This window comes from Terrapene carolina, unplaced genomic scaffold (genome assembly GCF_002925995.2).
Source record: "Terrapene carolina triunguis isolate 2854851 unplaced genomic scaffold, T_m_triunguis-2.0 Scaffold194, whole genome shotgun sequence".
Taxonomy (NCBI): Eukaryota; Metazoa; Chordata; order Testudines; family Emydidae; genus Terrapene; species Terrapene triunguis.
Window position 1 is genome coordinate 8,844,669 of NW_020664545.1, and position 24,557 is coordinate 8,869,225.

At 53.1% G+C, this 24,557-nt stretch overlaps 1 protein-coding gene across 1 annotated transcript; it reads right to left on the reverse strand.

Moving 5' to 3' along the window:
• Window positions 1-1,452: 1,452 nt before the first annotated feature.
• NRTN (neurturin) lies at window positions 1,453-18,165 on the reverse strand. Its single transcript, XM_024205307.2, has 3 exons — window positions 18,148-18,165; window positions 11,751-11,985; window positions 1,453-2,031 (listed from the first exon to the last, which is right to left on the reverse strand). The coding sequence occupies exons 1-3, from the start codon at window positions 18,163-18,165 to the stop codon at window positions 1,583-1,585; spliced, it is 702 nt and encodes a 233-aa protein (XP_024061075.2). The 3' UTR covers window positions 1,453-1,582.
• Between the last annotated feature and the right edge of the window lie 6,392 nt (window positions 18,166-24,557).

Consider the following 24,557-nt stretch of genomic DNA (forward strand, 5'->3'; position numbering starts at 1 on the left):
ACCCAAGTCTTAGGCCAGGTCTACGCTACACGCTTACTTCAGTATAACTTCATCACTCAGGGATGTGAAAAATCCACAGTCCTGAGCAACGTAGTTATACTGACAACCCCCCGTGTAGACAGACATCGCTACCGCCTCTCGCGGAGGTGGAATTATTACGCCGACGGGAGAGCTCTCTGCCGTCAGCTTAGAGAGTCTTCACCGGAAGTTTGTAGTGTAGACCTGCCCTCGGTGTCTGATGAAGTCTGTAGACCCTGCAGGAGCATAGGTGCCAGTAACTCTATTACAGCAGTGTCCCTGCAAAGCTAGTCCAAGGAGAGGCATGATGGTTCATTTCAGCAGGATAGAAGCCTGCCAGATGGAAAGCAAAGGAGGTGCTCAAAGCAGTAGAAACATGGGAAATTCCTTCTCAACTATCACATTTCCCGACTACCTGAATGTAAATATGACTGATGCGTAACATTGAGATTTTCAAGGCTGCCTAGGAGATCAGAACACCCAGTTCCCATTAAAATTAAGGCAGCTTTGAAATTCTCATCACCCCCACGCCCCACGCCAATCCTCTTTCTCGCCCTCTCTCTGGTTAAAACCACCAACTGGACAGGTGTGATAAGATCACTCTCCTGGCCCAGATCAATGGAATGGCTGGGGGTGGGGGGAGGGAAGCATCCAATAATTGTTCATTGACCTCACTAGAACGTTGGCGTAACAGCTGTGAAGGAATGATCGTATTCTGTATGTCTGCGATTGCCACCAATATTTATATCTATATCTCTCTATATATTCCTGTATATTTACAGAGCATGGATATACTGCATGTCTACAATAAAATAAGGGTAAGATATGATCTTAGGATATAAAAGAATATTTCTTGACCGTTCAGTCATTTATCCGCACCCAACAAGGTTCCATCCATGTGAACTCCATGTCCTGGTGCAATTCTCTTTAGGCCGCAATCCGTCTCGGAGGGGAGCCTCTGAGAAGAGGCCTCAGTTTTCGTAGGACTAGGAATGTGGATGCCAATCAGACTCCTCCATTCCGATTGGATCGCAGTTCCGGAGCTGGCCGTCCCACTGCATCCAAAGACAAGGACGAGTGGCACCTTTTGGATTTGAAATACTTGGCCAGCAAAGCTTTCCTGCTCAATCCCTTCGTGCGAGCAATACAATAAAAGCGCATGTGGATGCCAGGCTGGCATGACGGATGCCGGCATCCCTGAGGAAATCAGCAGGTGTTTCCTCCTTCCTCTCCATTCCCCAGCTCCTCCTCCTTAGAGCATCCCAACGCTCAGGGGCACCGGGCCGGTGGGGGGAGCGCGGAGGCACCTGTCGAAGTGTCGAAAGGCTCCTCGATTTCTCTCAAAGCACAACCCGGCAACAAGAGTTTCCCTGTTGCCCCTAGAGTCCAACCACAGAACCGAGGTAGACTTGGAAACAGTTGCCTTCTTGACCCTCTGAGCCTGGGTCCCCTCTTAGTTCCTTTCACTCTCGGAGCGCAGCAATATCCCTTTAGGCTCTCGCGCTCTTGGCTTTTGGGGCGCTGCCTTACCGACATCAACCTTCCCAGGTTCCCTTTCCCCGCTTCACACGCAGCCACATTCCTTGGCCGACAGCTCGTTGATGGTGTAGTAGCGGTTGTAAGTGTCCAGGAAGGAGACGTCGTCGTCGTACGCGAGAGGCCTGCAGCAAGGCCGGGCTCTGACCTTCTCCTTTTTGATCTTCTTCTTGAGCCTCATGTTCTTCAGGGAGAGGTCGTAGTTCCTGACGGCCGTCTCGCACGTGCCGCTGCAGTAGCGGAACAGCACGGTCTCGTCTGACTCATAGCCCAGGCCCAGCTCGCTGACGCTCACCTCCAGCTCCTTCAGGGCGCAGGGTTTGTGACGGGCCCGGGCTCGCTTCATGCGGTTCCCAGGCTTGGGGAAGAGCGGCAGCTCGTGCCCCCCGGAGTTCATGGACTGGCTGTACCTCTCGACCAGCGTGGAGATCAGCTGTCGGATTTCCCCCTCCGTGTAGCTTTCAAACAAGGTACTGTCTGCAACAGAACAGGGACAGGGGTTAGCGAGCCAGGCAGCGGGGAACAGCAAGCACCAGCCCCGGGAGCTAGCCACCCAGATCTCAATGGAATCTGGCCACCTGACGCCTTTGAAAATCCCAGCCCCGAATATTTCTACGGACTGCGGGTAAACTTTCCAAAAATGCTTAAGTGACTTAGAAACCTAAGTCCCATTTACGTACAATGGGATTTAAGCTCCTAAATCACATAGGTTCCCCGCTCCTTCACGTCCCCAGGCTGCACGCACAAGCAGGAAAGAGCCTGTAAAAGGGACAGGAGAGAGTGATGGGCGTTAGGAAATCAAGGCTCCAATCATTTGCGAAGCCCCTCTGCAATGTTGACTATGATCTACACAAATTTAAGCTTCCATTCAAGACACCAAATTACCTGCCTAGCATTTCCCCTTGTGAAGCAATTGGCCTGTGCAACGAAACAGGCGCGCTCCTGCCTGGTTAAGCCGCCTTGCGGAAAACGGGCCCCAGCCAAACTCCAGCACCATCAAAGGCTGACATTCACCCCTCTCCCCCACCCTGCTTGCTCCTTAGAGGTCAGATGGGCCCGCTTTATTTAGCAGAGCAGAGGCCTTATCTACACTAGGGCTGAAAAAATCACCAGTTCAAGTACTGTGGTTTAAGCACTAGTGCAAGTGGGGGTTGGGCCCTGCCTATCGTACAGTTTAACCCAGGGAAGCCAGAACCCTGCCCTTCCCGGCGATTGTTTTGATGATCTAGTCCGGTCCCCTGCACAACGCAGGCCAGAGACCCTCCCACAGCGAGCCCTGTACCGAGCCCACCCGCCTGCCGTTGAACCGGGCGTGTCCTTCAGAACGAGGCGCCCGCTTGAGAGGTCCCAGTGCAGTCAGAGCCTGAGGGTATTCTTAACCAGTTTGCAACACCACGTTGGATGGGAGCAGGGAGTCCGCCCCTTTCGTGGGGCTGCAGGTGGACAGAGCTAACCCGTTTCATGCAGGAAAACCCACCGCAAGGCAACAACTTTCAGATGCCACCAGCCTGATGCCGGCTAGTGCCCCAGTCCACTTTGTTCTTACTGGAGTCCTTCCTAAGGGCTGAACGAATTCCTCCCAGCAGAATCCACCAGCACCTTGGCCTCTCTAACACATGGTGAGCAATTAACCCGATGCTCGGTATTTATGGGACCGCCGGCTTTTGTGGGGGCTGAGCTTTTGGATGTGTACAACCTCCCCGAATGCTTGCAAACAATCGCATGCCCAGAGCGGCTTACGGCGCGTACAGGCCCTGGGGGCGGGAGCGGGTTTGAGGGATGCACATTCCAATGACTGGTCTCAGCCAGCCAACAGCAGAAGCCGTTTGGAAAAGGGCCCGGCGCGAGTCATCCCATTGGCCTGTTGGGGGTGAAAGGGATGAAAAGTCAGCGGAGCTGGGCAGGAGGTTACAGAAGCCAGCTGCTCGGCATCAGCTTTGCCCCCCACCTTCCCAGTCCCTGGTGGCGGGGAGCGGGTTCACTGGGGCCAAGATCCATAGGTGGGGAAATGCTTTGCCTGGCACCGTGCCCTCTATCAGCCCCCCCCGAGAATATAAGGCTCCATGAATTAAGGGTCCATTCCCCGCCACGAGGGTTGGTTGCAGGGACAGGATCTGCCCGGGGTCCTACAGCTCTGGGAGTCACATTGCTAGGCAGCCAGACGCCAGCGCAGCAGCGAATGCCCCGTATGCCGATTCGCCGCAGCTAGAGCTCATTGATCCAGTGGCTTGGGTGGGGCAGAACCCCGTTTCCATGGCCACAGGGGCCCCTCTCTGTAAAATGGGTGAGATCGTTAACAAAAAATAAAAGACGGGGATGAGTCAGGATTCAAGCGTCTTATTGAAACAGGATGAAAAATCTTTCAGCCTCAGAGCGAGAGGCTTTAACGACAGCTTCCCAGTTCAGCCCAAGGAGCCAAGCCGGCTCCAGATGGCACAGATGCTCTCCGCTTGGAGGATGTGGCCAGGGCCCAAGAGACAGGAATGCTTTCGGGGAGGCTGCCTTAGGCCTCGTCTACACTTGAAAGGTTTGGCTGGTTGACCTATTCCAGTAATGCACCCTCCTCCCCCTGCCCCACCCCCTCAGCAAACTCAGTGCAGCATTTCCAAAGCCATCTCACTTTGTGTTGTGTTTCCATGGCTTTCCTTGAGCTAAGCCCCATGTGGTTGGGTAGGTGTTTGGGTAGGAGGCCTCCACATGCTTTGGCCAATGCAACTTCCCTTTGAGTTAATATTGTCCAGCATGGGGCTTGCCTTTATAGGACATGTGAACAGGGGCGGTGAAGCCCTCCCAAAAATCGGGGGAGGGGGGCAGGGGCCCCTGTCCCCTCTGTGGACCCGTCCCTGCCCCTCCTCTTCCCCCCCTCGAGGCCCCACCCCCAGCCAAGCCAGAGCGGGGCTGGGGAACCTGGGTGGACCCCTCCACCTGCCCGAGGTGGGGGGTGGGGCCGAGAGCAGCCCCAAGCCCATGTCCCCACCCCCTGGGCCCCCATCCAGGGCAGGTGGGGGGTCTGTGACTCCCCACAGCTGCCCAGGCCCCCCGGCCAGGCCCCAAATTTACCTTTTTTTTTTTTTGGACTAGTGGCTGTCCTGCAAGCTAGAAACTGTTTGAGATTTCACCTTAGTCCAGTCCGTCCCAACACTTGAGCATGGATGAGCCCGATGCAGGGGAAGGATCCCCAGGCAAGTACGTAAATTCATTTCCCATTACCGTGATGGCGCCCCCTAACTGAGCAGGACACGGCTATCAACTTTCCATTAGTTTACTCACACTAGGAGACATAGTGGTACCATGAAGAGGGGTAGAGCTGTTATCTGCTGTTCATGCCCCTTCAGAGTTAGGGTGTGTGTGGAGTGGTTTGTTTATGTACACGGGCATGCCCCTTGAATCCTGCTGAGAGAGCGCGATGAAACTTTCATGGAAGTCCTCCGCAATCCTCTCCTAAAGGTCTCCAGGCATGGCAGCCTTATTTCTTCCTCTGCAGTAGGACACATTCCCATGCTGCCAAAGCGAACGGGCTAGCAGCCTATGGGCCCAGATGGCTTTGGGACGCCAGCAACAGCTGTGGGAGGGGAGGGGACTTCTGAATCTTAACTTCCGCTTTCCATCATGACTCTACTGTCCATGGTACCTCTGTGCGTTTCATCTGTAGCTGATGCCGTTGCGGCCTTGAGAGGTTCCCCCTCCACGCCCGCGGAGTGCCCGAGTCAGAGAAGGAGAAAGAAGAGGACTCGGGTTGAACTGTTCAGCGAGATTCTGCAAGCCAATGTTGCATCAGACCATGAACAGAGGGCCTGGCGGATGAATATAGCAGAGTGGATGCAGAAGGAAAGAACGGACAGGAGAAATGCCCATGAGGCCCAGCAGGAAAAGGAGAGGTAGATGCACCAGGACATAATGGGTCTTCTCCAGCAGCAAACGCAGAGGCTGCAGCCCCTTGTGGACCTACAGGTTCAATAATCCCAGGCTCGCTTTGGAGACCTCCATGGTCACTGCTCCCGACACCCTGCGATATTCCATGTGGCATTAGGGGCCATATCCCTACCGTACCCCTCTACACAGGGGGACATTAAGGAAAATCACAGCTTCACCTACGCTGACCTGGGAGAGCCACAGTTGAAGTATGTGTAGCTAAAATGGACATGAACGCCCCTTCCCTTTCTTTAAGCTGTGTTCCAAAACAAGAAAGTCCCTCCTTGTAGCTTTGTGAACAGTCCTGTCTCCTTAGAGATGCAGGCATCACACACCTTCCCTGACCAGTCAACACTGATGCTGGTGAAGCATTCCTGGTGATCCACCAGTGCTTGCATAACCATAGAAAAATAGCCCTTTCTGATGCTGTCATCTGTGGCAAGGTGGTCTGGTGCCAAAATAGGGATTTGCGTCCCGTCTATTGATCCATTCGATAACCTCATTGCTGGAAATCCATCCCTTATGTCCTGCCCATTGCTGAAAGTCACAGTCCGGCGTAACGGGAGATGTCCCTGCACATCTGCATGACAACCACCACCCCCCCGTGGATTTTCCAACTCCAAAATGATTTCCCACAGACGGGTAGCAATCTGCCGTGGCAAGTCCCCACAGCGCGAGGGCCACTCACGTCTCCACTGTCAGTGCCGCTCTCACGTTGGTGTCCCTGGACTGGAGGGCTGGGGCGAGCTCGGTGCACAGATCCAGGAATGTGGCTCTGAGCAGCCGAAAGTTCTGCAGCCGCTGCTCATCATCCCACGCCTGCATTCCGATGCGATCCCACCAGCCACCGTTTGTAGCTACTCCGTGAATGCCGCCAAAAACCTTCACTTGGTTCTCGCGGTGTTCCACAGCAATCCGCCCTCCAGGAATCAGCGTGGTCCCCACGACTTATCTCGTAGCTCTCAAATACTGGAGGATCGCCAGGCCTGTGCTTGTCCTGGGGGTTTTCACCTTTCCTGAGGTTTTTCACCTTCCTCTGCAGCACAGGGCATGGGTCACTTGCAGGTTTAAACTAGTGTCAATGGTGGATTCTCTAGAACTTGAAGTCTTTAAGTCATGATATGGGGACTTCAGTAACTCAGCCAGAGGTTAGGGGTCTGTTGTCTGACCTCCAATACGCAGGAGGTCAGACGAGATAATCATGATGGTCCCTTCTCGCCTCAAAGTCTATGTGTCTAACTCTCATGACAATAGTCCAGAGCAGTGCAGGCTCCATGCTTCTGTCAGAGATGGTGGACAGCGACAAGTCCCACGCCGGTTTGTGGGATTTTCTGAATAGGCGTGAAAATTATGGGATGGAGATAGCATTCTGGGGTGGAGACAGTTGCACGAGGGAACCTTGACGCTGCGGTCCCAGTCACCCCTGCGTGACCTGTTTCTGCCCCATCAGTGCACTGGATGGTGGTGAGTTGCACCCTGGGATACCTGCACGGCGCATCGAAACAAGCACGCCCGGTGATCACACGCAGCGCCGACACAAAGAGCCACATGTGCCCATGCACAAGTGATATACTAACTTGAGTTGGCAAAAGTTTGTAATGTAGACATGCCCTGAGGTAACTACGTTACCTCAGTTACAGGTACAGGCCTAATTGGAGGCAATTAACTTGTTATGGTGGAGATTGTTGACATTCGGGGGCAGGGACTGGGCTACTGAATTCATTAGCTCAATACAGGAAGAGAGAGAATTGGCAGGAAGTCGGGGGGAGCTCGGAGAATGAGCTGGAGAAACTGCAGAATTGGAATTAATTTGCAAACTGGACCCCATTAAATTAGGCTCGAATAAAGATTGGGAGTGGATGGGTCATTACACAAAGTAAAACTATTTCCCCATGCTAATTTTCCCCCTACTGTTACTCACACCTTCTTGTCAACTGTTGGAAATGGGCCATCCTGATTATCACTACAAAAGTTTTTTTTCTCCTGCTGATAATAGCCCACCTTAATTGATTAGTCTTGTTAGAGTTGGTATGGCAACCCCCATTTTTTCATATATATATCTTCCTACTGTATTTTCCACTGCATGCATCTGATGAAGTGGGTTCTAGCCCAAATAAATGTGTTAGTCTCTAAGGTGCCACAAGGACTCCTTGTTCTTTTTGCTGATACAGACTAACACGGCTACCGCTCTGAAACTGGGTGGAAGGTTCCTCCTCCTGACACATGCCTGTACTATGTTCTGCAATGCTGGGAATCTAGAGATTACAGATACACGTGGGGAAAAGAAACAGACGGTGTGTATATCGTGAATAAGAGACGGCACAAACGGGCCAGGCCTGCAGCACACCGGGTAGCCGAGGGAGCAGCCTGTGACAGAAACCTAAGCAAATCGCTGGGTGCCCGCGTTCACCCTGGCTGAGACGTAGCCTGGATGGGCAGGGATGTTTTCCTGAATGAAGCACTTCCACTGCTGAGCCACAAGGAAAAGGCTCCTTTAAAGGAACGTTGTCCCCACACCCTCATCCCGCCTTCCAGCTCCTTGGTTTGAAAAGATCAGGTCAATAGCTCTTCCAAGCTAACTCCAATCCCGCTCCAGAGTTCTGCTGGAACTTCTCCTGCTCTCCACGCCCCTCACTTTGTCTTGTTTATTTTCCTATCAGACTTTCACCGCTTGCAGCAGCTCGGGCCACCACTCATTGCATGACACTTAAAAGTGCATGCTTAAAAAAAAAAAAAAAAATCAAACATTTGGTGAATAAATAAAACTAACTCCCGTTGCGTTCATGATTTCCAGATGCCGTGCACACAGCCACGTCGGAGACGCTGGGAGGAATCGCAGCTTCCTCCAGCCAAGGGGGAACGGGCAAGCGTGTGCTGCAGCGAACAGGTCAGGCACAGCATACTCCCACTCATGCAGGCGTCACAAGCAATCAAAGCACGGGGAAGAGGGCAGGGAGCAAAGAGACGTGGCACCGATCAACGGGGACCACAGCGCTTGGGTCTTGGGCAGCTGTACTGTAGCTAAAAAAGGGCCTGCTTCTGATCTAATCAGCCAGGAACGACTCTGCTGGAATCAAAGGAGACGATTCCAATCTCACTGCAGTGTCACACTGGCGTAACTCAACAGAAGTCAATGGAGCGAGCCCTGATTTGTACAGCTGTAAGTGGGAGGAAAATCTGGCCCATAGGAGTTAAACTGATGTGAGTTCAGATCAGACCCAAAAGCTCTAACACCATTAAAGCCAGCTGTCACTCTGGATCAAACTATACACTAGGGTTACCAGATTTGAACATTCAAAAAAGAGGACACTCCACGGGGAGGGGGGTATTTGCTTGTGCCCCCCCTGCCCCTGGCCCCGCCCCAACTCCACCCCTTCCCCGCCCCCATGCCAACCCTTTCCCCAAAGTCCCCGCCCCAACTCCGCCCCCTCCCTGCCCCATTGGACCCCTTCCCCAAATCCCCACCCCGGCCCCGCCTCCTCCCCTGAGCGCGCCGCGTTCCCCCTCCTCCCCCTCCCTCCCAGCCACGCGAAACAGCTGTCTCGCGGCGCAAGTGCTGGGAGCTAGGGGAAAAAAGCGGGCACTCTCTCGAATGATCAACATTCACTCTCTTTCTCTTTGGGGAAAAATAATAATGGCAAAATCCCGGATGTTTTTAGATATTTAAAAATTCCTCCAGGACAGCGATTTAAGAACCAAAAAGCCGGTCATGTCCGGGAAAATACGGACATATGGTAACCCTACTATACACTGTAACAAGCCTAGGCTATTCTGTCTTCAGTGCAAACTCTCTGGGCCTGACTCTCATCTTACTTCAATAAGATCACAACCTAATCCTCAGAGCAGACGGCATCTAATCCTTCCAGACACAGACCTCAATTCAGAGCTGGGGTGTAAGAAGCAGGAAGAAGGCATAAAGGGCAGCAAAAAGGTGTATCTGTGACCCAAAGGTTATCGCCCCCGCAAACTTCATGACCCTGCTCCAAAGCATGGACACGCCGGAATTCTGCAAAGAAACAGCTGAAAAGTCTCTTTAATGTTACCAACATGACCTGACTTTCCCTTTGCTTCATGCTTGGAAAGGGCTGAATCATTTTCAATGAAACTAACCAAACTAATTCAGCCGGCGGCTGAGAGCAAGAACGGAATATTTCAGCCACAACGGTTAAAGTCTGGCAAAGTTATAACCAGCGGAAAACAGGGGCCGTCTGATAACGGGATGCACGAGGCCACCCTTGACTCTCAGCATTGCCACTAACTTCCTCTTTTTACTTTCGTCTCCTCTAGCACCTTTCAGCCAGCTCTCCACCATTCGTGGACCCACACAGACCCCCTGCGAGAGACACACGCAGAGAACACACCAAGGCTGCCCCTCACATCTGGGCCAAACTTGCTGTCGACTCCTGCACCTCCCTGTCCTCCTTCAAGGTTGGATATTAGGAAACACTATTTCACTAGGAGGGTGGTGAAGCACTGGAATGGGTGACCTAGGGAGGTGGTGGAATCTCCATCCTTAGAAGTTTTTAAGGTCAGGCTTGACAAAGCCCTGGTTGGGATGATTTAGTTGGGGATTGGTCCTGCTTTGAGCAGGGGGTTGGACTAGATGACCTCCTGAGGTCTCTTCCAACCCTAATCTTCTATGATTCTAAATCCGTCCTTAAATCTCTCCTCGACTGAGATGCCTACAAAAAACTTTACAACGGCCAGGCTGCTGATGTGCTGAGACACTGCCCATCGTGACCAACCCTGTCTCATTGTTTCCTTGTGCTACCCCGTCTGTCTGTATCCCTCTATTGCCTCTTGTCTTAGACTGCGAACTCTCTGGGGCACAGAGGGTCTTTTTGTTCTGTGTCTGGGCACCGCCTGGCACAATGGGGTTATGGGGCCTGATTAGGGCTCCTCTAGGTGCTACAGTAATACAATAAATAATATTTTCATCGGCAGAGTCAGGAGCAGACCCGGCCATCTCCTGCTCTCGCCACCAGACCGTACTCCCTCTCAATGAAGCAAAGGCGTAATGAACCCACTTAGAATTCATCGAGGACCTAGCAACCTCAGCCTGAACAAAAAGTGGTAAACGCCAGAGGTCAGGACCAGAATTTCATTGCTCTTCCAAAGGCTGGCTACAGCTGCCGGCCCACAGCCCTGGCTCTAAAGACAGCGGGCTGGGTTCGAGCTTGTTTTTAGTCACATGCTGGCCATCATATGCGGAATACGCAAAACCACATGCTGTCACACCATGGATAAGGAGGCCTCGGGCAAAGCAGAAGAGGAACAAAACCCCTGGAGGGGTCAGGCTTGGATGAGCTGAGAACACAATGATCCCTGCCGCTGAATTGGCTTCAGAACCTAGTGGTGGCCCAGCTCAGACACTCAGGATCTGTCTACGCTGCAATGGAAGCCCTGGGTTAGTAGAACTTGAGTGAACAGGCCCTGGGTTTGTTAACCTAGGACTTGAGCGTCCACACTCATTTGTAACCCCAGGTTAGGAATTGTTGAACCCTGGCTCCCAAGTTGGGGTTCCAGCATCGACACTGCATTATGCAGGCATGAGTCCAACCAGCCGTATCCCAGACTTCCTAGCACCCTCCCCAAATGTGCCCACTCGAGCCAGTTGTTCGTGATGCAGAGTGGGAAAACTTGACTGCCCAGAGGACAAAGAAAGTCAGCTTGTGGGACTGTAGGATACCGCAAAACCACAGAGTTACAAACACCAGAGGGACGAACTGACCAGTCAACCACACACCTCATTTGGAACCGGAAGTGCGCAATCAGACAGCAGCAGAGACCAAAAATAAAAAAAAAGCAAATACAGTACAGGGCAGTGCTAAAGGGAAACTACTAAAAAGGATAAAGGGGGACGCAGCATTTTTCTCCTGCGTAGTAAAGTTTCAAAGCTGAATTAAGTCAAGGTTCCGTTGCAAACTTTTGAAAGAACCATCGTAACGTTTTGTTCCGAGTTACGAACCGCCTCCATTCCCGCGGCGTTCGTAACTCTGAGGTTCGACTCTATTTTTGGAGAACTCGGCGCACGAGTCCAGCGGGGCTGCGTCTATACTGCAGAACAATAAGGCTTGAACCCTGGGTCTCAGCTTGGCTCAGGCTCAGACCCTTCAGGGTACGTCTACACTGCAATAAAACCCCATTGCCTAGCTGTAGCTCACCATTATCCCACCCGTTCCATGTATACCAGGGCCCGGGGAAGAAACGCTCTCCCCCAGCAGTGCCAGCGGAGGAGATGGCTCTGAGCAGATGGAGTCAAGGCAAAGCATGCTATAGCTTACATTGAGAGATCAGCGGGTCACGGTGCTCCAGCGATCGCGGGGATCTCCGCTGACCTACAGGCAAGGCAGAAGAGGAGGCTGACCTTGACGGCGAGGAAGGGAAGGGGCTGTATTTCCGGCTTCCGTTGAGCATGTCTCTACAAACTAAAATGGACAACATGGAACTGAGGAGCATCGAGGCAATGGCTGCAAACTTCCATACCTTCATCTTAGAGCAAGTCAGAACATTGAAACTCTGCAAAACAGGCAAAACAAATATCCTTATTACAAAGCCTCTCCCCCAGCCCCCAACACCTCCCCGCGGACAGGTCCCCTGTAATAACGGTCGTGCCGTGGGCTTCTGAGCAACCTTCCCTGGGGATCTCAGAGCAATCACACGCATTCCTTCGGTCAGACTCACCCCCCTCCCTCGGGTCAGTATCATCCTCATCCCTATTTTATAATGGGAAACTGAGGCACGGAGAGGGGACGTGACTCGCCCAGAGCCCAGCAGCAAGTCAGATCCCAGGCGTCCCGATTTGCAGCCCCAAGCTCTCAACAACGGACCTCATTCGTGCCATCACTTTCCCATCACGGGAGCAGGCCGCTCTGCTTGTGGGACAGAGGACATTTACAGAGAATCAGCCATGAGGAGCAGATTGTACCAGGCGCTAGCGAGGGCGGACGGGGGAAAGGAGGGCACACGAACGCACGTATGTGCCCTGGGAAGGGGTTAGGGGCCAGGACACAGGCACTGCTCAGCTGCCCAGTGCGAGAAGGTCGTGCAGAGGTAGTGCAACGCACACGCTTTCTGTGTGCCAGGCGCCCCCTCCTCACCCCAGCCAGCAGAGCCACCCAGATGCAGGCGGAATCTCAGCTGCACCTTTCAAAAGGCAGGAGATCTCCCTGGTGCTCCCCCAGAGGAATTCTGGAGGAGGCGAGAAGGATTCTACCTGGGATTGCAGGTGATGGATCATTTCCCATGCTGGGCAATGGACAGTCTAGCCTGATGGGTTTAAATCCCTTTAAAAAATATATATATATAACCAGGGGCCAGCATGTTTCGCCTCCGGATAAATATCCATAATTCAGTACCAAAAAACCCCAGTCCAGCCAGAACAGCAAGGATGTGAGTGCTGAGTAGGGTTGCTAAATCTGATCACTACCTCCGGAACAAGATGGATTCAGAAGCTGCTGCCAACAACCACCCACGGAAGCAATTCGCACTTCGCTTCTTTTCCAAAGACCTTTTGCCTGATCCTTCCTTTGCTCTGAGCCTCGGGGAGTCGCTTACTCCAGCGCAAAGCAAATGCCATTCTGAGCCAGTAGCACTTCACGCCCGCTTTGCCCTGGTCTAATGAGGAGAGAAAGTCTTCCGAGCTCGGCCCCTTTACAGCAGTGACTAGAACTGGGCGGGAAATGATTTTCCCCTAGAGGGAGAGTTTTGGAGATATCAGAAAAATTCCCCAGCCTGAATTGGGAAGAAGGGTCAAAATCTCAAAAATTTTGGAGACCTGAAAATCAAAAAAAAAAAAAACCCCCCCAAAAAAACATTGGTTTGGGTGAATTAAAACATTTTAATTCCATAACTTTGAAACATTCCGTTTTGATAGTTTTGAAACATTTTGTTTTCATCCTTTTTTCTTTTTTTAAACCTCGGAATGTCCTCAAATTTCAAGATGAAAAACGGTTTCAACTCAAACAACCTGAATTTTCCATGTCAAAAATGTGGACGTGGGACATTTTGACAATTTTCAAAACACTTCTTCCCAATAATTTCTCAGGTCAGGAGATTCGGCAAAACCAGCCCTGTTTCGCCAACGGTTTCGGTCTCAACGAATTGACATTTTCCAGCCAAACACAGCTTGCTGAAAAATTCCTGACCAGCCCTGTTAGAGACGTAGCCTGGTCTACACGACAGAGAATGACTTTGATATAACTACATCGCTCAGGGGTGAGAATAATCCGCTCCCCTCACCGACGTAGTTACACCGACCCAAGCGCCAGTATGGACAGCACTAGGTTTCTCCCACCAGCGTAGCTACTGCCTCTTGCAGAGGCGGATTAACTTCGCCAATGGGAGAGCTCTCTCCCGTCGGCGTAGAGCGTCTTCATTGAAGACGGCACATCTGCACGGGTGCAGAGTTAAGTGCAGACCTGCCCTTATACAAGTTTCACTGCTTTTTATTGTTTGCCCGGCAAAAACAGCTCAGCTAAGGGAGAGTGAGCTAGAATCTGTTCTTCCTTGGGCACTGTCAATAGAATTGTTTACAAAGTTCCAAGCAGTTACCCCTGTGCAAACTCCCTGAGGACATCTGGATTCTGCAGTGTCATCAAGGGCCTACGTTTCAAAGCAGGGGAAGCCCATGGATAAGAGAAGGGCTAATCTGACACACCAACCACCCCTTTGTTAGTGATGTTGATGCATAAGAAGGAAAGAACCTCAGGGCGAGTCTGCATTGCAATTAAAAACCTGGGGCCGGCTGTTAAATTGTGATGTAGACATTCAGGCTCGGGCTGCAACCCACATTAGGGACCCTTACACCAGTGCCGAGTGGGTGCAAGCTGCGCTCATTCTGATTAGAACCAGGAGACATTTTGGAAGAAACTTTATGTGGTGAAAAATGCAGCGGCAGCAACATCGAAACCTTTCACGAATCGGTTAAAACAACAAACAAAACCTAATTCCGAAGACATTGAAACATTTCAACGTTCTCTAAATGAAGTGCTTTGATTTTCTGGTGTGAAATGACTTTGTCGCAAAATGTCCTTTAGTCACACTGTATATATTTTTTTTAAATGCAAAAGTGTTTCGAAACGGGCAAAATAAAAATGTTCTGATTTTGTCAAAATGAAACATTGTGTTCGACCCGAGACGGTTTTTTATGTTAGACTTGCTGAAAAATTGCAAACGTTTTCATTTTTTGGCCTGACCCCAAATGAATTCCCCTCCTCCACCATTTTTTGGAACATCCAATTAACTGCAAAATCTATTATTTGATCTGGTAGCCTCTTACCCTCTCTTTGCACTGGGGTAATTGACAAGGAACAGAGGAAAAGTCACAGGAGTCTTGGAGAGACAACACACAGCCCTACGATGTCGTTTTTTACGGTCCTTTTCACAGCCGTTCCACAATTGAATGCATTAATTTAGAAGGGAAAATGAGATGTTTCCAGATGTGCCGCATTCCGGTTGTCAAATGCCCTGCACCCTGTTCTCCAGCTAGTGGAGATTCTTGCGTTCGTTACCAACGATTCTTAATAACCAAGTCATAATTATGGGCCAAGTCCTCACATGGGTCTGATTTTCATTGACCCTAACTCCCCGTTACACCTGACAGCGAAAGGGGACTTAATAGTGAGTGTAAATGTAACAGATCCAAAGCAAGGCCTTCTTATATGGCTACAGGCCTTTGCTTCAATGAGAATCAGATTCACTGACTTTAATAGGAGTGTTGCCTACACAAAGTCTAAACAAACCACAGGAAGTTGGCCCAATAATACCAATAAATTATATCTTGGGCACCCCGTGCCAACCCACAAGGTCTCTGAGCACCTAGCATGCAGTAATAGGTCTCATTAAAAAGCCCACGGAGCCAATAAACAAACGAGAGAGCAGAACCAAATGCCGCTCCCCTGAGCTGGCCTCCTGCCCTCCGCCCACGCCCCGCCACACACGCAGCCGCCGCCCAGAGCCAATCCTCCCCCACAGCAATGGCAGGCTAGCGCCGAACCAGACAGCTCTTCGGCCTGGCTCTGGAAGGAGGTGGGTTCTGGGGTCCGGGTATATGCCGAGAGGGAGACAGTAACTAGTGGGGGTCATGGGCCCATGACCTGCCTCCCGGGCAGTCAGCAGCTATAGCCCGTCTGATCAGAGCTGCCATTCTGGGGCACGGAACAGGACTAGGAAGGGGCGTACTACTCCTTTAAAGGTCAGCCTGGAGCTCACAGCAAGAACGAATCCCTTCTCCACCCTCGGACTGACCTGTTTCTACAGGGACAGGGAGCCGAGCTGGAGAGGGAGGACGAGAAGCCATCCAGGTTGCCACCAGCGGTGCTCTCTCCCCCGCCAGGCTGTTCTGGCTGCAAGCGCCTGGCTGACCTCCATGGGGCAGCACACTCGTTCCCGAGCGCGGGCCAGGCATGTAACGTTCTGAAAAGCGACTGCAAAGGCGGCTCTGTGTTTATCGTCTCCCAGCGACCCCAGAGCCCAGCAGGCTCAGCGGACAAGCACGGAGAGGTTTGGCTGAAACGCCAAGTGAAGTCTTAGGGCACGTCTACACTATGAAATGAAGTCGACACTAACCTCCTTCTGTTGAGGCTGTGCATGGCCACCAGGGGCGCTTCCACTGACTTCAGAGGGGCAGTGCGGAGAGCTGAGAGCCAGGAACCTGACTGCCCCCCCCCCGGCGCTCCTGGTAGCTGTGCTCACATCTGGAGTCCCCTACCCACCCTGGGGTGACAGCCCCAGCTGAGAGCCGAGCTTGGGGTTCACGGCAGGGATCCTACCCATTTCATGGCTCCAGCAGGGCCATGTGACCTCGTCACAGCTTGACGCAGAAAACACCTGCAGCTCAGCGGGGCAGGCGGGAGAGGACTAACCGGGATGGCAGGAAAACGGTATTCGTGCTGGAGTTGTGAACCAATCCCTCTGCGGAGGTGCTGTCCAGCCACGGCACTGAGGTGTGGATACGATGGGACTGACGCAACGTCAGCCAGTAGAGACCGTCTGATCTTGTGCTAGTGCCAATTATCTGGGCCAAGGGCATACTCTGGAGGCTGCCAAGTCCATCCCAGATCCCCAGGAGTGAGGACCCATCTCCCTCTAGGATTACCACAGCCGCTGCCTTCTCCCTGCCCTCCACAATGTCCTGTGCCGCATGCTTAGCCTAGAGAAGAGACGCATGAGGGGCGACCTGATGACACGTGTCATGGATGGTCTAGGTGATACTTAGTCCTGCCTCCGTGCAGGGCACTGGACTAGATGACCTCCCGAGGTCCCTTCCAGCCCTGTGGTTCTGTGAGGCTACATTTCCCTCCATTTCTGACTGGCATCTCTACAATGAGCCAGTTAAACTGCTGCCGATCAGCTGCAGCCTCCAGAATCCCCGTCCTCTTCACTGTCGCTCTCTTCCCATCACCTCCCTCTCGCTTTCCAGTGCCTTCACCGCTTCTGCCTCCCCCAAGCCCTGCCCAGGCCCTGCACCTCGGTCACTCAGGGCCGGCCAGAAGGGGGGGCAAGTGGGGCAATTTGCCCCAGGCCCCAGGCCCCGCAGGGGCCCCCACGAGAGTTTCAGCGGGTCTTCGGCGGCAGGTCGTTCAGTGCTGCCAAACACACCCGGAGTGAAGACCCGGAGCTTCTTCTGCTCCGGGTCTTCGGCGGCAATTCGGTGGCAGGTCCTTCACTCGCTCCAGGACCCGCCGCCAAAGTGCCCCGAAGACCCGGAGCGGAAGGACCCCCGCCGCTGAAGACCCCAGGACCCCTGAATCCTCTGGGCGGCCCTGCGGTCACCCACCACTCTCCTGCTCCGACTCTGCGCTCTGCCAGTTCCACCCCGGTCCCCTCCACGCCCCTTCTGCAGCCTCCAGGTCCCCCAACGAGCCAGTGGCAGAAGCAGGAACAGAGTCTCATATCCTGTCTGATCTGTTGATGGCTATATACTGCCTCTCACCCTGGTATCTGGGCACATACCGTAGTATCCTCTGTTCTGAACACTGGCCCTCAAGAAGTACTCTAAAGGGGTGTCTACACGGCAATGTAAAGCCCGTGGCTGGTCCATGCCAGCGGACTCACAGGTTAAGGGATAAGGGGCTCGGGGGCTGTTTTACTGAGGGGTACATGTTCGGGCTCACGCTGGAGCCCAAGCCCAAATATCTACACCACAATTAGGGCACGTCTTCACATGTAGACACGATAAAATTGATCCCCGATAGCTCTGCCGTCGACTCCGGAAATCCACCGCGGCGAGAGGCGGAAGCGGAGTCGATGGGGGAGCAGCAGCGGCTGACTCGCTGCCGTCCTCACAGCCAGGTAAGTCGACCTAAAATACGCAACTTCAGCTACGCTATTCACGTAGCTGAAGTTGTGTATCTTAGGTCGACACCCCTCCCCCCCCCCCCCCGGAGTGTAGACCTAGCCCACAGACCCACCAAGCCTGAATCAGCCACAGATGTCTAACTGCAGTGTAGACACACCCAAAGGGTGTGAAGGGGTAAGTTCTGTGCTGCTCCCTACCCCTGGAAAGGTCTTCCCTGCTCAGTACGCCATGCCACTTCCCACTCCTCCTTCTTCTGAAAACCCCAACTAGCCCCACCATCCCTCAGACAGGGACCCTGCCGGGCACTCCCCTTACACATCTTTCCAAAGATCATGTCAAACAAAACAAAGCAAACAACTAGGAACGAATAAACTGCTCACTGTTTCAGCCCAAGGCATCTCACAACCACTCTCTATGCATGTCTCCGGCCTCCCTGCTTCTTGTCTTCCCCAGCATCGTGGGGAGCGGGGTAGATTGTAAGCTCTCGGGTACCAGGATCACACCTTTCTTTCCTCGGTGACGAGCTTGGCACACCTGCAGTGCTGTTCCCAAGTGCTGATCAGTAGCAAACCCGGTCATTTCCGCTCGGCATTAGCCCGTCCGACAAAGCACTTGACTTTATGTGGACTCCTGTGTCAAGCGGCTGCTTCTGTGCGTTTGTTGGAGCAGGGCAAAATTTGCACAAGCGCCTCAGTGATTTAGGACCCTCTGCCCCATTTTCAAAAGTGACACACATTTCGGCGCCTCAGACCCATGGCCATTCAATGCGACAGAGACTCCTAAGTGAGGCAAGGCAACATTTTCCAAAGTGACTTGGAGCCGTAGGAGTGAAGGCTTTGTCTAGAATCGCTGCAGCTACACCGCCGTCGCTCTCCAGCGTAGACGTTCACTGCCATGACGGGAGAGGTTCGCCCGTTGCTGTCGTTCATTCACCTCCCTTGGGAGGCGGTAGCTCGATCGACAGAAGAATTCTTCCGTCAACCTCGCGCTGTCTACGCCGGGGGTTAGGTCGACATAACTGTGTCGCCCAGGGGGGTGGGTTTTTCAGTGTAGGGACGCAGGGACTTAGGCTCTTTTGAAAATGCTCCCTGTGCCCAAATGGCTCTTTCTAAGCAAGCCGCTGCTCCGCTTCTCCCCAGGGGATCGTTTCACAGCATCTGGCCCTGTGATGACTTCTTGTGGGTCTTCAGCGTGTCTCCCCAAACCATGGGATTTCACATTAATTACAGCGGCTATCTGCACCTCCTCCCTTCAACCACCAGGCCCTGGGGCACCTGGCAAATTGTTCATTTCTCTCCCGCTTGCCTTATTCTCTCCGTCTCCAGCCGGACCCAATAAAATCCTTGCTCTGGAGGCTGGAGTCGGTGGATTATAAATGTTATCTGAACTGAAGTGCCCGTCCTCCCTTTTCGGTTGGATTCAGAACACAAAGTGCCCCATGCGCCCTCTGCTGGATCTGCAGGAGAATCAGCCTTGCAAAGTGATAAATGGAGGCATGCTCTTTTTGTGTGCAGCGAATAAAAATTTGGCTGGAAAACGCCTTTTTGGGAGGCTCCAAAACGACTTATGAATTTGGGTCAGATTCAACAGACAGTTTATACAGCTGCAAGGCTGGTTCGATTTGGTTGCCTATTTCACGCCCGCTCTACAATCTGCTTGCATGGATGCAAATGAGCGCCCAATATGTAGGGCAACTGAGAATTAGACCTTAAACCGGGGCAGCAGAACCGGGGGGTGGAGGGCCTAACACCACCACGATAGAAATATCGGAGAGGCCGAGCTAGATTTCTGACCCCCCCCAACATCTTGCGGAGGTGAGAGCCGAGTGGGACCCAGCTCTGTCCTGAACATGTGCTGGGGGTGGGGGTGAGGAGAGACAAGAGCTGGACCTGGAGGAAGGTTGAAGCAGCCACTGCAGTGCACAATATCAGGCCAGCCACTGGGGAGCAGGTAGGACTCCCCTGACCAGCCTGGACTTGCTTTCCAGCCGCCACAGCAGGTCCTAGTGCAGACCCCCAGCCCAGGAGAGGGGCAGGACCATGTACAACAGCTGCTTGAGTGGAGTAGGGGACAGGACAGGGCACTGTCAGCTGGGCGGGGGTCAGGTGGGCATCAGCACGCAGGGCACCAGCCACTGAGGTACTACCGGGAAACCCCTTCCCAGCCTGGAGCTGGCTCCCCCTCCTCCAGTCTCTAGCTCCCCCTCCTCCCCCTCTGACCCACAGCCTTAGGTTCTGTTGATCCTGTACCATTAGGCGAGGGGGGTGGAACAGCTTCCATATGAGGAGAGATTAGAAAGACTGGCACTGTTCAGCTTAGAAATGAGAGGGAGGGGGATATGATAGTGGTCTATAAAATCACGAGGGGAAACTGAATAAGAACACGTTATTTACTCCTTCACATACAGGGCCGGCTCCAGGCACCAGCAAACCAAGCAGGTGCTTGGGGCGGCACATTTTCAGGGGCGGCATTCCAGCCAGCCTCTTTTTTCTTTTTTTTTTTGCGCTTGGGCGGCAAAAGCCTAGAGCCGGCCCTGGCAGCAGCAGCGCGTCCTGCACCGGGGGTGCCCTGGGGCCACTGCGGTTCGCGTCGGGAAGCAGCGCCCGCACCTTATGGCCGGGCGGGCTCCGAGCGCGGGACACTCGGGCTGGGGGCCGCCCCTTGGGGCACACGGAGCCGCCTGTAGGTGCTGCAGGGCGGCTCCCCCCAGCGCCGCAGCCGGGGCTGGGTGAAGCAACCCGAGCCGTCCAGGGACTGTGGCAGGGCGGCCAGGAGCAGCAGCGGGGCCATAGAAGGTGGGGCGCTGCTGTGCGGGGCCCGCGTCCCGCTATCCAGGGCTCCGCTCCCTCTGGGGCTGCCCTGCCCTGGCTCCTCAGCCCCCTGCCTGGGCAGTCCCCCAGCTCTGTCCTCCCCGGTCCCGGCCGGTCCTGGAGGCGGGAGCCCCAGCTGGAGGGACCCTGAGCTGAGGCGTGGCCCGGGAGCCCCGCTGCTTACCCCGACCCTGACAGCGCCGGACCGACTGGAGGCGAGAGGGGAGCGGGCGGAGTCAGCACTGGTGGGGGGGAGCCCAGGGCTGGGGCAGCAGAGAGTGCGGTTGGGGTGGGGGGGACAGCCCAGAGTTGGGGTGGCAGGGGGGGCGGGGGGGGTGGGGGGGGGGGGGGGGGGAGAGCTCAGCGGGGGGGTGGGGGGCAGCCAAAATTTTTTTTGCTTGGGGCGGCAAAAAACCTAGAGCCGGCCCTGTTCACATAACATAAGAACCAGGGGTCACCCAATGAAATTAATAGGCAGCAGGTTTAAAACAACCAGAAGGAAGTATCTCTTCACACAACGCACAGTCAACCTGTGGAACTCCTTGCCAGGGGAAGTTGGTGAAGGCCAAAAGAATGACTGGGCTCAAAAAAGAATTAGATTAGTTCCTGGAGGATAGGTCCATCAATGGCTCTTAGCCAAAATAGTTATGGCTGCAGCCCCATGCTCTGGGCGTCTCTAGACCTCTGACTGCCAGAAGCTGGGAGTGGATGATGGGATGGAGCACTCAATAATTGCCCTGTTCTGTTCATTCCTTCTGAAGCACCTGGCACTGGCCACTTGCAAAGGCAGAACACTGGGCCAGCTGGCCCAGCAGTCTGACTTCGCCTGGCCTTTCTTATGTACCACTCAATTCCCTGTAAAGGCCTGTGATTTCCTCCCTGTTCCTTTCAGCTCTTTGCAAACTCCAAACCCGTCTCCATTTTAAACAAATTCTCCAATCTAGAGCCACAGAAACAAAAAAGGAACATTTGCCAAGTGGGGAAAAAGTGAGTTTTAACTGGGGAAAGAAATGTTTATTGTAAAACGGAACTCGACAGAGCCTCCTTTCATGTTAGCACAGTAAATACTAAAAATGGAGCTAGGAAGCTGCTATATTGCCAATAACACTTTATTTTATAGGATGTAAATAATTACATATTAACTAACACAGTAATTATATGCCCCGCAGGTTACAGGATAATTGTCTAACCCAGCCAGAGTCTAAATATTTTAAGTGGACTGTAAACAAAGCCGAGCTCGAAAAAAGAATAGTTTAGCCATATAAGGAGGTGAGATTGTTAAAGGCAGCCATGGTACCAAAAGGTTAGCTGTGTATGGACCTGATCCTGCCGGCACCAAGGGTGAAATTCGCACAGGGATAGCACAAGGATTCTACAGATCACAGAGGGCTCACTTAAGTGATTTCGAGAGCGTAGTAAGGAAGTGGTGTATAAGGCTTGTATTGGTTCTCTGCACAAAGTTTGTATTACTTTGTGTAGTCCCCAGCTGAGATCCAAGCCCCCACCGTGCTACACACTGTACATACACACTGTAAGAGACAGTTGCTGTCCCAAAGAGCCGACAATCTAGCGAGACAAGGCAGAGCACAGGGTGGGAGAAAGGAAGGTTTATTCTCCCCAGTTAACAGAGAGGCAAATTTCACCCAGCACGACCATCACATCCGCACTGGCGAGCGGTCGCGCCGGATTTCGAGCAGCGCGCCCCTCGAGGGAGGGAGCAGAATCGCACCTTGCGACCAGCGAGTCCGGTCAAAACAGCTGGCACGAGGAATCCATCGTGCGATGAATTGCCCAAGGGCTCAGAAAGGGTCACAGGAAGGATTCAGCTAATAGCTCGGAAAAACAAAAGACGGAGCAAATTGCTCTAAGTTCTTGGCCAATTCACTGCCTCCCTCCCCCCCCAAAGGAGAAAGGGGTGAAATTCAGCACATGCCACGGGCCATGCTCAAGGCCGCTTTTCATGCCTTTCTGTAAGAATCATTACAGTAGAAACGAGAGACCCCAACCAAGATCAGAACCCATGACACTAGGCCCTGTACATCCACCTCGTAAGAGACAGAGCCCACAATTTCAGTGGACAAAGGATGGGAAGGGGAAACAACTTGCCCAATGCCAATTAGGTCAGGGGTCGACCTGGGCCCTTTACCCAGGTCTCCTGATTCACAATCCAGGGCCCCTAACCACAACCCCCCTGCTGCCTCACGTGCTCCACTTTCATCTGAGGCTCTTAAAGCACTTTGACAACTAATAAAGCATCACCACACTCCCTGTGAGGCAGAGACGCATTAGTAACCGCAGTCTACAGATGGGGTAAACTGAGGCCTAGAGGGACGCATGCCTTTCTCCGAGATCACAAGGGAGTACATGACTCATTCCGGAGCAGAATCCAGTTCTCCTGCCTTTTAGGCTTGTGCCGTCACTACAGGAACATCTTTCCTCTCCCATTGGTAGAGACCCCACACTGGCCTGGGGCGTGGAGTTTCAGAGATGAGGGACCTCAAGTTCAACATTGCCCTCTAGTGGCTGCAGTGCAGACTCGCAGTCATCTGGACCTCAAGCGGCAGACAGCCTGGACTTGTAGGTTACAGGTCTGGGTCCCCATTGTTGTGTGGGACTGGCACTGCTGCCAACGACTAAAAGCTCAGTTCTTCGCACTGAAAAGCGCCTAGTGCATTTGAACCGCAGCGGTGGGATGTCAGTGACAAGGTGGTTGCTCAGCTATCTAGTTACCAGTCCCCGTGGATGCGACCGAGCAACGGTAACAAACCCACATGTGGCAGGGGAACTATTAACTGACTAGGTAAATCGGGCACAAAACTGGGGAACCAAGTCTAGAACCCCCGGTCCTTCGAATCAAAACACAGGCCTCTCTGCCCTTGAGCTAATGGAGAGCTCCTTCAGCTCACTTTCGCTGTAGGGCTAAGCTGCAGCCACTAGAGGGCAGCGTGGCAACCACTCATTCACACAAAGCTAGTACATCACACCATCACCTCTTGGCGTCTAGAGCCAGAGTAAATAACCTAAACCTTGGCAGTAGAGAAATGGAACATAGCTTCAGCACAGCGTTCAGGGGAATCATAGAATCTCAGGCTTGGAAGGGACCTCAGGAGGTATCTAGTCCAACCCCCTGCTCAAAGCAGGACCTAATCCCCAACTAAATCATCCCAGCCAGGGCTTTGTCAAGCCTGACCTTAAAAACCTCTAAGGAAGGAGATTCCACCACCTCCCTAGGTAACGCATTCCAGTGCTTCACCACCCTCCTAGGGAAATAGTGTTTCCGAATATCCAACCTAGACCTCCCCCACTGCAACTTGAGACAATTACTGGGATGCTGGACTTCCTCCAACGCCAAGGTGATGACTATGTCTGAGAGAGTCTACACAGAGTGGTGGTAGGGGGTACTGGTTAGAGCCGGGCCTCTGTGTCAAGAGACGCATGGTCTACTCCCAGCTGTTTTACTGCATGGCCTTGGGAAAGGCCCCTCAATTCCCTGCTCTACCCCCGACTAGATGTGGGGCAAGTCGCTTTGGGCTGAGAGCTGTGTCTCATTTCTCCTGCTGTACAGTGGGGACGACAGCACTGCCCTACCACACAGGGGTGTTGCGGGGGGAGGGGAGAGAATATATTAAAGATTATTATGCTATGGTTAAGAACATAAGAACGGCCATACTAGGTCTGACCAATGGTCTATTTAGCCCCGTATCCTGTCTTCCGACAGTGGCCAGTGCCAGATGCTTCAGAGGGAATGAACACAACAGAGAAATTATCGAGTGAGCCATCTGCTGTTTCTAGGCCCAGCTGCTGGCTGTCAGAGCTTATGGGACACCCAGAGCATGAGACTGAAACCCTGACCATCTTGGCTAATAGCCACTGACTGACCTGCCCGCCACGAACTTATCTAGCTCTTTTTTGAACCCAGTTATAGTTTTGGCCTTCACAACATCCCCTGGCAAGGAGTTCCACAGGCTGACTGTGTGTTG